The following is a 15817-nucleotide window of genomic DNA, read 5'->3' as shown; positions in this document are numbered from 1 at the left end:
TCACGTGTGCGATATCCTGCACAGTGGCGCCATCTATATCAACATCTAGAATTAAGGTGGATAGACCATGTGCCTAAAACAGAAAAAAATGGAAGCATCACGGAAAGCCAGAAAGAAATAATATGTCTAAGCACACGAGTGAACCATCTCATAAACGGACGCCAATTTATGAGACATGCCAGTATTGTAGCATGATAAGATAACACCCACTTCATATTTTACACCGTCCAGTCAAATTCAACCACAAAGGAAGCGCGCGCGCGAACATGCCAAAGGAGAGAAGGGAGAGGGATTCTCACCTTTTCGTGTAGTGTAGCTGATTTCTTGGAGATGATAAACATTTGGAAAAAGGAAGCAACTATCCAGAATGTTAATGTAATGACTGTGGGTACATCAACAGTAAAATTAGTTTTGTTTACTATTTGATAAGTTGCAAAACAGGCAATCCCTATATTCATAGTGTACATGTTGGCTATGTAATAGCTCAAGCTTTGGTCTACAGTTTCCACAATCTTGCACACCTGTAAATGCTTTTGACGAACATTCTTCAAAGTTTCAAATCGATCTTCACATTGTACTGAAACTGTTTGTTTCATGATAAGATAGAGTTCTTCAAAACGAATCTGTAAGGCTGAGGTTAGATTGTAGTGGAGCACAACCGGAAGTACCCAGACTCCCGAAGATACGAACTGTATCAGGCACCCCAGTAACCTCACAATGACGGAATCGGCAGGAAACGGGTTACATATAATAACCGCAAAACCCGGCGAAATATCCGAAAAGCTCAAAATAATCACCAAAACAGTGTTGATGATAACAATGCTCCAACCTATCAATAGGTTTTTTATGACACATCTTCTGACATTGGTACACTCTGTGTTCACCTTCAGTCGTTTTGAGATGTGATCATTAAGGACACGTTCATACTGTTCCGTATACCATTCAAAGTGATCCTTTTTATCAAAGAATACAAACAAGACGATGGCAGTAATGGCGTTCTGGATATACCATAGGAAAACAACTAGTCTCTGTGTCGTGAGGCCAGGAACGAAGTCCACCCCTGTCCAGAAGCATGGGGTATATCGTAGAACATTTAAAGCCAACAAACAGCAAACAAAGATACAGTAGCCTCTTAGAAGTTTTAATACAGTGTGTTGTTTGATGAACTCTTTCCGATTAGAACTGTTTTCAGAAGCAGGCTGGACTTTAACATTGTGTGAAGAATGGGATAATCCAAATATCCTGAGCGACAAAAGCAGTGGGCGCATATGAATCTTCATGCACGCCATATCATCAATTTCATTTGTGTCATGAGCGCCATGAGCTTTACTTTCAATTACGGTATAGCAAAGCGGAAACTTCGATTACGTTTAACGTTCAATAGCGTGTTGTCTAGTAGTGAACGTTTTACATCCAGTAACGTCGAAATCCATTTCATAACGAATAATGTATGCTAATATGTTGTAAAAAGAACTCCTGAAATGAGTGAATCAAACGTCACGTTTTAAATTCTAAGTACCAAATGCAAAAATATTGACTGGTCTCTAATTAACGACCATATTCCTCTTCAGATAAACCTGACTGGTGAACACAATTGATATAATCCATGTATGATAAGCAAATGGATTCTTTAATGAAGGACACCTCGATATCAAGTCATTACTCCCTTTGTTAACGCTGTTTTTTACAATCAATCATATTAACAAACAATATTACTGATGCAGTTCGGTGTAACTGCATTTATCGATACACAACATGAAAAATAATGGGTTTTTTCTATTACAGTGTTTACTCACCATCACAACTGGTGAATCCCTATCCATGTATCCTATAAAGGTTTCATCAATATGATAGTTAGTTATGAAAATGGTCTATGGTTGATTCCAAAGTACACAAAATGCCTAAAAGCTATTAGATAAATTGTATCAACTGGAAAAACGAAAACTTCGTCAATATACACGCTGATTAGAATTTTCTTTTAATTTACATACTCAAGTCTTGAAACAATGTAACTTTCGGCTCTTTACACATCACACACAGATAACAACAAATTGAGATAGGTCAAGACGGACAAAAAATGGGGCTCCATTTTGTTTTTTAAATGTCAATAACTAGTGACAGACAATACGAAGATATATAACATATATCTCGCATCGTAATTCATTAATCGCAATTCGTGTTCTTTATTTGCAGAAAAATTGGATGATTCCAACCGGTTAACAGGGGATACTTACACCTCCTAGGCACCTGATCCAACCTCTGATGTGTCCAGGGATCTTGTTTACCTTACTCTTAATTTGTATTTCTTTATAGGATTTCGGAGATTAATCGCTGTTCGTTATCTTAACTTTGTCTGTTATAAGAAGCGACTAAATGGGACTTTCCTTCCTATGAGAGGGCATATGTAGCTGCATAACTGTAGCTTTCTGAAAAAATATTTTGACATAACAGAGAGCTACAGAGCCACCCCTTATAAAAACCTTCGATTTACGGCGCACAAAAAGCTGCGCATGGTTGAGGCCTTATATCGTTGTATTCTTGTGTTGCTGTCTCATAAATTTAATATCAAAAAATTCTTAACATATTTTCCTACTATACTTGTGTCTAAACATACCTTCAAATATTCATTAAAGTCCCATACGACCTGAAAACTCCAAGATTCAAATGATTTCGTTTGTTGACGTAGCCATGTTAGGTAGCCGGTCAATTCGTACCGTGTTGTTGTTGGTATCTATTCATAAAATTCGTTATATGTTATGTATTCGCTCTTCATTTATTATCAATACGAATAATTTATAGAAATTTAAAAGAATAAAGTTTTTCTAAAGCTAAAATAAGCTCTTGATTCATGAAAATGCTACTAAAGTCCTCAACACTCGTGTGGCAGGGATGGAGACCGGACTAGACCAGACTAATGAAAACCGCATTGCCGTGAGTTTAGCTATTTGAATAATTATTATTTAAAGGCACTGGGGTGATATATTATTTAAAATATTTAGCAAAAATATTTGTGGGGATATTAGTTCACATCTAGACGTTATTGTGCAAGTATGGATATTAACCCTAATTCGAATTGACCGGCTACCTAACATGGCTACGTCAACAAACGAAATCATTTGAAGCTTGGGAGTTTTCAGGTCGTATGGGGCTTTAATGAATATTTGAAGGTATGTTTAGACACAAGTATAGTAGGAAAATATGTTAAGAATTTTTTGATATTAAATTTTGAGACAGCAACTCAAGAATACAACGATATAAGGTCTCAACCGTGCGCAGCTTTTTGTGCACCGTAAATCGAAGGTTTTTATAAGGGGTGGCTCTGTAGCTCTCTGTTATGTCAAAATATTTTTTCAGAGAGCTACAGTTCTGCAGCTAGGGCATATGCAGACGTGTGATTAATTTACATTATTTTTAAAAAAGTTTTGCCAACCTACATGTTTGTGTGAAACACGAAACCTCAGGTTTGATATATTTCTTAGGTCACTGAAATTTCAAAGTAATAGTATATGTACACATTAGTCTAGGGAATTATAATACAACACATGCCCCCCCCCCTCGTTCCACTTTCTATCCGGTTCTCCCATACCCCTAGATATTATAATCTATACAGATATTTGTTTTTCATCACTTTTATACATGTAGTTCAAGGTATGTTATTTTCGTGATGGTTATTTTCATAACGATTTTCTTAATAAAAGAGTTGTGAGAGCCCATGTTTACAAATGTGGTATACATATACATGCCGCCCGTTTACATTTACATGCACAGGTTGGAGTTATATTTTAAGCACACATGGAATACATATATAGATACAAAATAATACATCTACTGTATGTCGTGTGTTTAAACTTATAGATGTTATCATAAATCGCGTTGTGAAATAGCAGAGGAAATGTGAGTTGAACTTTTGAATACAAATTTATCAGTTTATGGCATTTTTTTCACTCACCAAACGAATTTAACCTATGATTTCGTTGTCCAAGTTGAATGCATCCACCAAATTCCTCTTCTTACAAGAAACTTTGTTTAGCCTCTCAATGACTGAATAAACAGTATTTAATCTCGCAGCATGCAGCACTCGGACATTACGATGCATCAATCAACAACTTTGTTTACGTAGTGCATCTATGTACATGGATTGGTGGTTGGTTTAACATTTCGTTTGGCAAAAAGTTTCACATAGATGAAACATTTGATCTACCATTATTACAGATATTAACGTATACTCATGTGGCATGTGCTGATTTTCTCTAGGCGAGTCAGTCACAGCAACAAAACACTTTCGGAACCCCTTTTTGTTTTTCGACTATTTTATGACGGAGTAAGGAATTCCGGAAAATAAATTCACGTGAAAATACACAATTTTTATTAAACACGTGGTTGCTATCCGTCGCTACCTTAATTCTAGATTTGAGAGCCCTCTTTTTGTTCCTTTCCCACTCCAATTTAATTACAATGCTAAGGTTGTCGCCATCAAAAAAGACATTATCCCTGAACACATGTTTGAACACTGTCGCCTCCAATGTGGGTAAGAATTTGCTACACGTAACATGATATCAGGAAGAAGATATTACAAAATGTATCTAAAACAAATGGGATCTGGAGATTCAACGTGTATCTATCGATTTGTTCCTTCGCCACCCGGCATTAGATGATGACACCACGAACCTTTCGGATATGACCTACATTGTAAATCTCGCGAGGTGAAGGCTTTTTTTAAAGTTTGGTGTAGATTTGCCAATGATTAAACAGTAACACTCAAACTATTTACATCAAATAGGATGTCGGTGAATGTATTCATGTAAAACTTATACAGTACCAATTTTGATGCACCAAATGCGCATTTCGACAAATAATGTCTCTTCAGTGATGCTGAAGCCGAAATGTTAGAAATTCGAATCAACAATAAACTTGTAAGAACTAAAAGGAAAACTAGAGTGTCAAAAACTGGAGCCAAATTCGTCCAAGGATTAAGAACTATGCATGAGGGAAATGATCCTGAATTTTGAAATGCATTTCTAAGTTTTATCACAGCACACAGCCCATTACATGGATAATATTTTATGTAACAGCTGAATGTTGCAGAGCAGGATCTGTTGAAATGTATTGTCTGAAGACCAAAATAAAACGCTCAGTTACTTGCCTTGTCTGAATTTAGTATGAATTGAAAGATTTTACTTTTATTAGATAGCTTAAATTTCCATCCTTTCTTTCAAAGTGAAAGTAATCATTGTTATGGTTTGGGTTATATGAACCGTTAATGAGGGTCTAAATACATGTAGCGCAATGCTTACACCTGCTGGTTAGTGGTGAAATGTTCCTGAGTTTGATTCACGATCCAGCGTAAATTTTCTCCTTTCCTTTTATATAATTGTAGACATAGAGGCGGATCCAGAAAATGTTCAAAATTGGAGAGGGTAGGTTTGATTGTACTTTATTTGCACCCCCACCCCCAAGATAATTGATAACCAAAATTAAAATGGAAAAAAAGCTATTTCTTATCAAATGTATGCTAGGCAATCAAGGCTGTAGACAATAATTTCTTCTTGAAAAGAACGCATTCTCATAAACGTCCAAAACAGAGCAGAAACAGATTTAATTCACGTTATCACATCCTGCGTATCATACAAGGCCAAAAAAAAAGATAGTTTGTTTCCCCTCACCCGACCGACCCAGTGAAATTCCCGCCGACCCAAAAGTTTTTATTCATATTTTTCAGCGACATTTTTTTTTATTTCCGGAAAAATTCGGAGCCGTTTCCGGTACGAAACATTATTTTACTGTGACCGGAAGTTTCTATTTTTTCCCGGGAATCGATCTAAAATCAAGAAACATTACGATTAGAGCGTTCGAGGCAGTCTGCTATCGAAATGTCGTCTTCACATGGAGAAAAGAGGCCAAAGGGTGGAGGAAAGTTTACCCTTTGTTCCTCAGTCGTGGCCAAGTGTGGCACTGAGAGTAAAAACTTATGCAGAAACAGGTTATATGAATACGATGATGATGAAACGTGGAATGATGTACTGCATGACGTATTGGAAGGAGAAGACTTCACTCTCCACAAAACGGATACCGTAAATGCAGTTGTGGCTGACAAATTAATGGGAACTATAACATTTACACCCGATATGGAGGAACCCATAAGGATCGTCAAAGAATTTGACCAAACATTGAAATCTGTAAATAGAGACAAGGATGTTGGTTTGACGAATCCTGACAATAACAAAAATAGACACTGATTGGTTTAAAGCATACTACCTTGTAGTATGTCTTAGTATATTGCCATGGAAATTTAGTACAAAAAATATTGTTGTAGGAAAAAAAAACTTTTTACCTACCTACCTACCCATATGTGAAATTTAGGGTCGGGAGAGGGGAAACAAACATATTTTTAAATGTGGCCCAATATCCTTTTTTTTTTTTTTTTTGTTCACAGGTGAATGATTGAATATTTGGAAAATAAATTTCTCCGAACAAATAATGACAACAGCGATTCAATGTACATACATAGGTGTTACACGATCACCGAAAGTAGAAAATGAAATACTATTCCGATGTCATCTGGATCTTGTACATACGACTTTACCCGCCATTGTTATCTAATTCTCATTTGTTGTGACATTTAAAGGTATTCGTTTTAGTTATGGTTTGAATACACAATACGAATAAATATTCATCTAATGTAAAACTTATACCGTAGCAATTTTGATGCACCAGATGCGCATTTCGACAAACAATGTCTCTTCAGTGATGCTCAACCGAAATGTTTAAAATCCGAAATAACAATGAAGTTTTAGAGCTAAATATAGCCAAAAACAGCGTGCCAAAAAGTGGAGTCAAATTCGTCTAAGGATAAGAGCTATGCATGAGGGAGATAATCCTTAATTTTGAAATGAATTTCTAAATTTTATAACAGCAATTACATATATATCCGTATTTTCAAGCTAGTAACGAAGTACTTAGCTATTGGGCTGTAGAGACCCTCGGGGACTAACAGTCCACCAGCAGAGGCCTCGACCCAGGGGTCATAATGTAAAACTGATACGGTAGCAATTTTGATGCACCAGATGCGCATTTCGACAAATAATGTCTCTTCAGTGATGCTCAACCAAAATGTTTGAAATCCGAAATAACAATGAAGTTTTAGAGCTAAATATAGCCAAAAACAGCGTGCCAAAAAAGTGGAGTTCGGGTTATCGGTATCTGAATATTATACATAAATTCCGGTACGAGAAAACACTTCCGGTGTGGACATGAACGGATACGGTGATGGATGTCGACTGACAGACCCTACTCACCACTTCGGCTTCACAAGGTAATTATAAACAGATAATCATGTCATAGATAATCTAATTCACAAATTTAGTTTTAATCGTAATCTTTGTTTTAGGTTTGCTCTAGAAATAATTTTGTAAAAAGAAACGATAATATTCAGAACGTTACATGTTACAGCTGAAATTATATCGGTATCGCCTACTTGTTTGTTACTAGTGCTTGTACATGTAACTGTGTTTACAGGACAGCAGTCTGAATTGGTATTGTATACCAGTTGTGGTATCCTGGATAAATGGAGAATATTATACCAAGTATTATGATATAATCATTACGATGAGATATGCAAAAATACCTTCGTGTTGATAACTGAGAACATCTGTATTGAAAATCATTCAGTCTATTATTTATTCAAGATATGACTGTATGTTAAATTTTTTTAATTGAATTAAGAAATTAATAGCTTCATAAGAATTAATCTGAGAAAAAAAATTATAATTATGAAATGGACAATTTTTAGCAGTCTAGTTATTATAATTCGTTATTTTCTCCCAGCGCAATTCAACTTAAAAATATCCAAAAGTATTCAATACTAAGTACGGTGACTGTGTCAAACCATAAAAAAATCATGCCGTCAGTTCCTTAAGCTCAAATTTACAAACAAAGGAATAGATGCCGTCAACATAAGCAACATTCTTCGTCATAAAAGGGTTCAGTCGTGTATTCCAACTTATTTCAAGTTCAAGTCTACACCCTGTATTTCCTACAGCTATACTTCTACTATTGCATCCAAACTTTTTAATTATAAACAAACTTTGCATTGCTTAGATATAGACCATCTTATACGTAATCCACCAACATGTTCTTGTTCTTCATCTTCTTTCAACTACAGTCCAGCTGGACATGTTATTACTGGTGATGTTGATATAGTTGAAAATGAGGACCTCAAATCACTTATTCTTAAAGGTCCTAAATACAGAGAACCTCGGTCTTTTAATTGGCGACAGAACTTCATCTCTATTATGAGTTCTGTCGAAGATTATGCCAGACGATGGGCTAAATATGAAAAAGAAGAACTTGATACATTGTCAGAATGGGTTAAAAGCATAAGAGGGATATTAAAATCCCGCATTAGACACATGAAAACAAAAGTACGTACGTACGTAGTGATAAAAGAATTAGATAGGTTACATGAGGAATATGTTTTGGTTCCAGCTGACAAAGCTAGTAACAACATTGTCTTTGTTTGTAAGGCTCATTATTACAACTGTATTTTAAACGAACTTGGCATTAAGTCCACTTTTGGTAATCATACTTATACTCCAACTGCCCTTTCAAAAGACGAAATTCTTCAAAACCATGCTTCAGTTTTAGACACATTTAATATTCCAGTCAATGGGTGGAATGACTATCAGTTACAGTACCTACATGTATACTGGATTCCTAAACTACAGAAAAACCCTTACAAACAAAGATACATTGCTGGATCCAGTAAGTGCTCTACCAAGCCCCTATCTTTGCTCCTCACGAAAATGTTAACAGCTGTGAAGGAGAAACTTCAAACTTACTGTGCGACTACATATGCCAGAAGTGGTGTTAATCAAATGTGGATTCTAAAAAATTCTAAAGAACTTTTAGTAAACTTGAAATCATAGAATTTTTCCCAAATCAATAGCATTAAAACCTATGACTTTTCAACACTATACACGACCATTCCTCACGATAAATTAAAGACTAGACTTTTTGACATCATAGACAGTTGCTTCTTCAACAAAAATGGAAAACGGAAATATTCATATCTAGTGATCAGTCATTCAAAAACTTACTTTGTTAAACACCACTCTGATTCCACGCACAAATACTCTGAAGTTGAAATAAAAAATATGCTAGAGTTCCTCATTGACAATATCTTCGTGGTCTTTGGTGATCAGGTCTTCCAACAGTCTGTTGGAATTCCCATGCGCACGAATTGTGCTCCTTTATTAGCTGACCTGTTTTTATATTCATATGAAGCAGAATTTATTCAAAAACTTCTACGTGAGAAGAAAAAATCTCTCGCTGTGACCTTCAATTCGACTTTTAGATATATCGATGACGTTTTGTCTATTAACAATGATAGCTTTCATTCATATGTCGATTTGATATATCCCTGTGAGCTCGAAATAAAGGACACCACAGAGTCGTCCACTTCTGCTTCATACTTGGATATTTTATTGAAAGTAGACATTAACGGCAAACTAACAACTCAACTGTATGACAAACGGGATGATTTCAGCTTCTCCATCGTCAACTTCCCACATTTATGTAGCAATATTCCATTATCACCTGCATATGGTGTTTATATATCTCAACTGATTCGATATGCAAGAGCTTGTTCTGGGTATAGTCAGTTTTTAAATCGAGGTAAGCTACTGACAAACAAGTTGATGGTACAGGGATTTCAACAGTCTCGATTGAAGTCAGCATTTCGCAAATTCTATGGTCGTTATAACGATCTAGTTCGTCAATACAACTTCGCATTCGGTCAAATGCTGTCTGACGTGTTTCATACCGATTGTTAAGCCGTTCTTGGCACACTGATTTTGACTGCGGATAACTCCGTTTACCTGATCAGGATATGGGGCTCACGGCGGGTGTGACCGGTCAACAGGGGATGCTTACTCCTAGGCACCTGATCCCATCTCTGGTGTGTCCAGGGGTCCGTGTTTGCCCAACTATCTAATTTGTATTGCTTGTAGGAGTTATGAGATTGATCACTGTTCGTTATCTTCACCTTGCATGTATAGATAAGATTTAACTCACTGATTCTCACGTAGACATGCAGATCTAGTAAAACAGTATGTATAGATAAGATTTGACTCACTGATTCTCACGTAGACTGTCAGTAAAACAGTATGTATAGATAAGATTTGACTCACTGATTCTCACGAAGACTGTCGGTAAAACAGTATGTATAGATAAGATTTAACTCACTGATTCTCACGTAGACTGTCGGTAAAACAGTATGTATAGATAAGATTTAACTCACTGATTCTCACGAAGACATGAAGATTTGGTAAAACAGTATGTATAGATAAGATTTAACTCACTGATTCTCACGAAGACATGAAGATTTAGTAAAACAGTATGTATAGATAAGATTTAACGCACTGATTCTCACGTAGACATGCAGATCTAGTAAAACAGTATGTATAGATAAGATTTAACTCACTGATTCTCACGAAGACTGTCGGTAAAACAGTATGTGGAGATAAGATTTAACTCACTGATTCTCACGTAGACTGTCGGTAAAACAGTATGTATAGATAAGATTTGATTCACTGATTCTCATGTAGACTGTCAGTAAAACATTATGTATAGATAAGATTTAACTCTCTGATTCTCACGAAGACTGTCGGTAAAACAGTATGTATAGATAAGATTTAACTCACTGATTCTCACGTAGACTGTCGGTAAAACAGTATGTGGAGATAAGATTTAACTCACTGATTCTCACGTATGCTGTCAGTAAAACAGTATATGTAGATAAGATTTAACTCACTGATTCTCACGTAGACTGTCGGTAAAACAGTATGTATAGATAAGATTTAACTCACTGATTCTCACGAAGACATGAAGATTTGGTAAAACAGTATGTATAGATAAGATTTAACTCACTGATTCTCACGTAGACTGTCGGTAAAACAGTATGTATAGATAAGATTTAACGCACTGATTCTCACGTAGACATGCAGATCTAGTAAAACAGTATGTATAGATAAGATTTAACTCACTGATTCTCACGAAGACATGAAGATTTAGTAAAACAGTATGTATAGATAAGATTTAACGCACTGATTCTCACGAAGACTGTCGGTAAACCAGTATGTGGAGATAAGATTTAACTTACTGATTCTCACGTATGCTGTCAGTAAAACAGTATGTATAGATAAGATTTGACTCACTGATTCTCACGTAGACTGTCGGTAAAACAGTATGTATAGATAAGATTTAACTCACTGATTCTCACGTAGACTGTCGCTAAAACAGTATGTATAGATAAGATTTAACTCACTGATTCTCACGAAGACATGAAGATTTGGTAAAACAGTATGTATAGGTAAGATTTAACTCACTGATTCTCACGAAGACATGAAGATTTGGTAAAACAGTATGTATAGATAAGATTTAACTCACTGATTCTCACGAAGACATGAAGATTTGGTAAAACAGTATGTATAGATAAGATTTAACTCACTGATTCTCACGTAGACTGTCGGTAAAACAGTATGTATAGATAAGATTTAACGCACTGATTCTCACGTAGACATGCAGATCTAGTAAAACAGTATGTATAGATAAGATTTAACTCACTGATTCTCACGAAGACATGAAGATTTAGTAAAACAGTATGTATAGATAAGATTTAACGCACTGATTCTCACGAAGACTGTCGGTAAAACAGTATGTGGAGATAAGATTTAACTTACTGATTCTCACGTATGCTGTCAGTAAAACAGTATGTATAGATAAGATTTGACTCACTGATTCTCACGTAGACTGTCGGTAAAACAGTATGTATAGATAAGATTTAACTCACTGATTCTCACGTAGACTGTCGCTAAAACAGTATGTATAGATAAGATTTAACTCACTGATTCTCACGAAGACATGAAGATTTGGTAAAACAGTATGTATAGGTAAGATTTAACTCACTGATTCTCACGAAGACATGAAGATTTAGTAAAACAGTATGTATAGATAAGATTTAACTCACTGATTCTCACGAAGACATGAAGATTTAGTAAAACAGTATGTATAGATAAGATTTAACGCACTGATTCTCACGTAGACATTCAGATCTAGTAAAACAGTATGTATAGATGAGATTTAACTCACTGATTCTCACGTAGACTGTCTGTAAAACAGTATGTATAGATAAGATTTAACTCACTGATTCTCACGTAGACTGTCAGTAAAACAGTATGTATAGATAAGATTTAACTCACTGATTCTCATGTAGACTGTCGGTAAAACAGTATGTATAGATAAGATTTAACGCACTGATTCTCACGAAGACATGCAGATCTAGTAAAACAGTATGTATAGATAAGATTTAACTCACTGATTCTCATGTAGACTGTCGGTAAAACAGTATGTATAGATAAGATTTGACTCACTGATTCTCACGAAGACTGTCGGTAAAACAGTATGTGAAGATACGATTTAACTCACTGATTCTCACGAAGACTGTCGGTAAAACAGTATGTATAGATAAGAGTTAACTCACTGATTCTCACGTAGACTGTCTGTAAAACAGTATGTATAGATAAGATTTAACGCACTGATTCTCACGTAGGCTGTCTGTAAAACAGTATGTATAGATAAGATTTAACGCACTGATTCTCACGTAGACATGCAGATCTAGTAAAACAGTATGTATAGATAAGATTTAACTCACTGATTCTCACGTAGACATGCAGATCTAGTAAAACAGTATGTATAGATAAGATTTAACTCACTGATTCTCACGTAGGCTGTCTGTAAAACAGTATGTATTGATAAGATTTAACGCACTGATTCTCACGTAGACATGCAGATCTAGTAATTCAGTATGTATAGATAAGACTTAACTCACTGATTCTCACGTAAGCTGTCAGCAAAACAGTATGTATAGATAAGATTTATTTCACTGATTCTCACGTAGACTGTCAGTAAAACAGTATGTGTAGATAAGATTTAACTCACTGATTCTCACGTAGGCTGTCAGTCCATTATGACAACAGTTATAACTGTATTTCAACAACGCACTGCATAATAAGTGCTCTATTTGATCAAAAATTATGTTTTTACTTTATATTCTATATTTACGATAACCGCTATCTCGTGTGTTTTGATTCTATGTTACCGGTATCTTGTTTGTTTAGTTCTACTGTTACCGATATCGTGTTTGTTTTAATTCTACTGTTACCGGTATCTTGTTTGTTTAGTTCTACTGTTACCGGTAACTTGTTTGTTTAGTTCTACTGTTACCGGTAACTTGTTTTTTTATAATTATACTACTAACGGTATCTTATTTTTTACAATTCTATTGTTACCGGTATATTGTTTGTTTAATTTAACTGTTACCGCTATCTCGTGTGTTTTAATTATATTGTTACCGGTATATTGTTTGTTTAATTCGACTGTTATCGGCATCTTGGTTGTTTTACGTCTCATTCAATGATATGAAATAACACGTACATACAATAACCATGGGTGATATAAATCTTATTGAATGGAATTTATATCGTTAGCGGTTGCTACCTTGTCACAAATTTCGATATTCCCATGCATGCTGGGTAGGTTGAAAGGAGAATTAACACGCAGTGATCAATCGCATAACTCCTATAAGTAGAAAATGAGGATATGGTATCGTACCGACGCCGTTTTCCGTTTTTATGTCATACCTGAAAGACCCGTGATGTTCAGTCTTAAACTTGGACGGTTGGCAAAGAAGTCGCTGTTGATATCAAACAGCTTAGGTGATTGATCAACCAGAGGCTGGCCTGCAAATACCCTAACTACCAGGTTATCGTGGTCTTATCTTAGGCCAGACTGATGTACTAACAACTTGTCTCCACTGATATATTATACAATACAATTAAGTTTCAATAAATGATACACTTTACATTGACAGATGTCCCTGGTAGAAAATTCGAAGAATCGGCGTTATGGTCTCAGTCTCGCTGAGTGCAACAGATATATGCTTACTCACCAGGTCCATTGTGACGTCACATTTAGAGTTGGAAAAGAGGGCAAACTTGTACACGTCCATAAGTATGTTCTAGCCAGCAGAAGCCCAGTCTTTGACGCCATGCTGTATGGCGACCTGGCGGAATCAGACGACATCATAGTTCCAGACATCGAACCATCTTCATTTGATGCGCTGTTACGGTATTGATACTTCATTCGTAGACATTCATGGAATTGTTGGCTCTTTCAAAAATATTATCTATGATTAAACCTTAGTTAATAACCCCAATATGGAATAGTGTACGTAGTAATGTATTTACATATGTACGATCATCCACAGAATGATATATAGATTATGTAGATAGAATCAAAAGCGAAGATAATGAACAGTGATCAATCTCATACATGTAACTCTTATAAAAAATACAAAATATAGAGAGTTGGGCAAAGACGGGGTCCTGGATTTACCAGATGGGGAATCAAGTGCCTAGGAAGAGTGAGAACACCCTGTCGATCACTCATACCATTGGCCCGATATCTTGATCAGGTAAACGGAGTAATACGTAGTCAAAATCAATGTACCAAGAACGGCCTAATAATTGGCATGGAACACGTCCGAGAACAATTAACCCAATTACACATGTAGGTTGTATTGACAAAAATGATCATTACAACGATATTAGAATTTATCCCCTATAACATCAGCTTGTGTGTCAGCAGCCTGCTTCGATTTAAAAACTGATCATACACAGAACAAGCTCTTTCGTATCCAATCAGATGTGAGATATAAGCACCATATATGAGACCTTGTAAAAATAATCTTGTTTTTTTTTTTCAAACATATGATGGCATACTACATAAGTACATGTGTCAATATCAGTTAACCCCCTTTATTGTCTCTCGTTTTAAAAAAAATTTGCACAGTAAGTGCACGTTGAAAATGTTGCACGTTGAAAATGTTAAAATGTTTAAAAATTATTTATCACCCTAATCATTCACAGAGGAAATTGTTCTGCCGAAAGTTATTTTCAGATGTGGGTCTCGGGTAGGTCTCAATCCAAATCATCTCGACCCAGAGAGCCTGTACCTAATGCGATATTTAACTTCAGACTCACGTACACGTGGGAACTATAGATTTAGTTTATTATTTGTCGATCTGTATTTCAGATATCTGTACTGTGATGACATCAGCTTTACTCCGGATACAGTAACCTCTGTCTTGTATGCCGCAGACAAATACGGGGTTGATGATTTGGTGACAAAAATAAAATCATACCTGGATCAAAATATTACGAACGAAACTGTTCTAACAGTTTTAGAAAGTGCAAAATTATTTAACCTTGAAGATCTTCTACAGAAGTGTGAGGATTTCATTGCATCGGATCCTTTTCCTGTTTTGCAATCCTCCTCTGCTTTAGAGATAACGAAAGAAACTCTTACATACATTATCTCTCTCGATTCTCTGGTAATGGATGAGCTGGACATTTATCACTTTCTCATAAAATGGACGGAAAATCAGTGTGATAAAGTGGGAATAGAAAAAACTGATCCGAATATCCGAGCTATGATGGGGGACCTGATTTATTTAATTCGTTTTCCTTTCATGAATCTAGAGTCGTTTGCTAAAGATGTCTGCAACCGGGACATACTTAATGCCCAAGAGAAATTGAACTTGCAGCAAGTGATTGTTGGTAATCTGGATAAAACGAGTACAAAATTCAAATTTGAAAAGCGAATATGTAAAACGTTTTGTGTTTTACCTGGAGAGAGTCCACGTTATATGGGAGTTTGGTCCTATCGTCGCAACCTAGAAGATTGTATAGAATTCACGTGA

At 35.8% G+C, this 15817-nt stretch overlaps 1 protein-coding gene across 1 annotated transcript; it reads left to right on the top strand.

Moving 5' to 3' along the window:
• The first annotated feature begins 5870 nt into the window (after nt 1–5870).
• On the top strand, nt 5871–15817 carry LOC125651386 (BTB/POZ domain-containing protein 6-like). Its single transcript, XM_048879946.1, has 3 exons — nt 5871–6194; nt 14009–14184; nt 15151–15817. The coding sequence occupies exons 1-3, from the start codon at nt 5871–5873 to the stop codon at nt 15815–15817; spliced, it is 1167 nt and encodes a 388-aa protein (XP_048735903.1).

Source organism: Ostrea edulis, chromosome 5 (assembly GCF_947568905.1).
Source record: "Ostrea edulis chromosome 5, xbOstEdul1.1, whole genome shotgun sequence".
NCBI classification, from domain to species: Eukaryota; Metazoa; Mollusca; class Bivalvia; order Ostreida; family Ostreidae; genus Ostrea; species Ostrea edulis.
The sequence above is the reverse complement of the archived record's forward strand: the minus strand, read 5'-3'. Positions and strand labels throughout refer to the sequence as shown.

Coding starts and splice junctions, on each gene's coding strand:
- LOC125651386 (XM_048879946.1), top strand. CDS start 5,871: ATGTCGTCTTCACATGGAGAAAAGAGGCCAAAGGGTGGAGGAAAGTTT. Junction 6,195..14,008: donor CTGTAAATAGAGACAAGGAT/GTTGGTTTGACG, acceptor CTTACTCACCAG/GTCCATTGTGACGTCACATT. Junction 14,185..15,150: donor TCATTTGATGCGCTGTTACG/GTATTGATACTT, acceptor TCTGTATTTCAG/ATATCTGTACTGTGATGACA.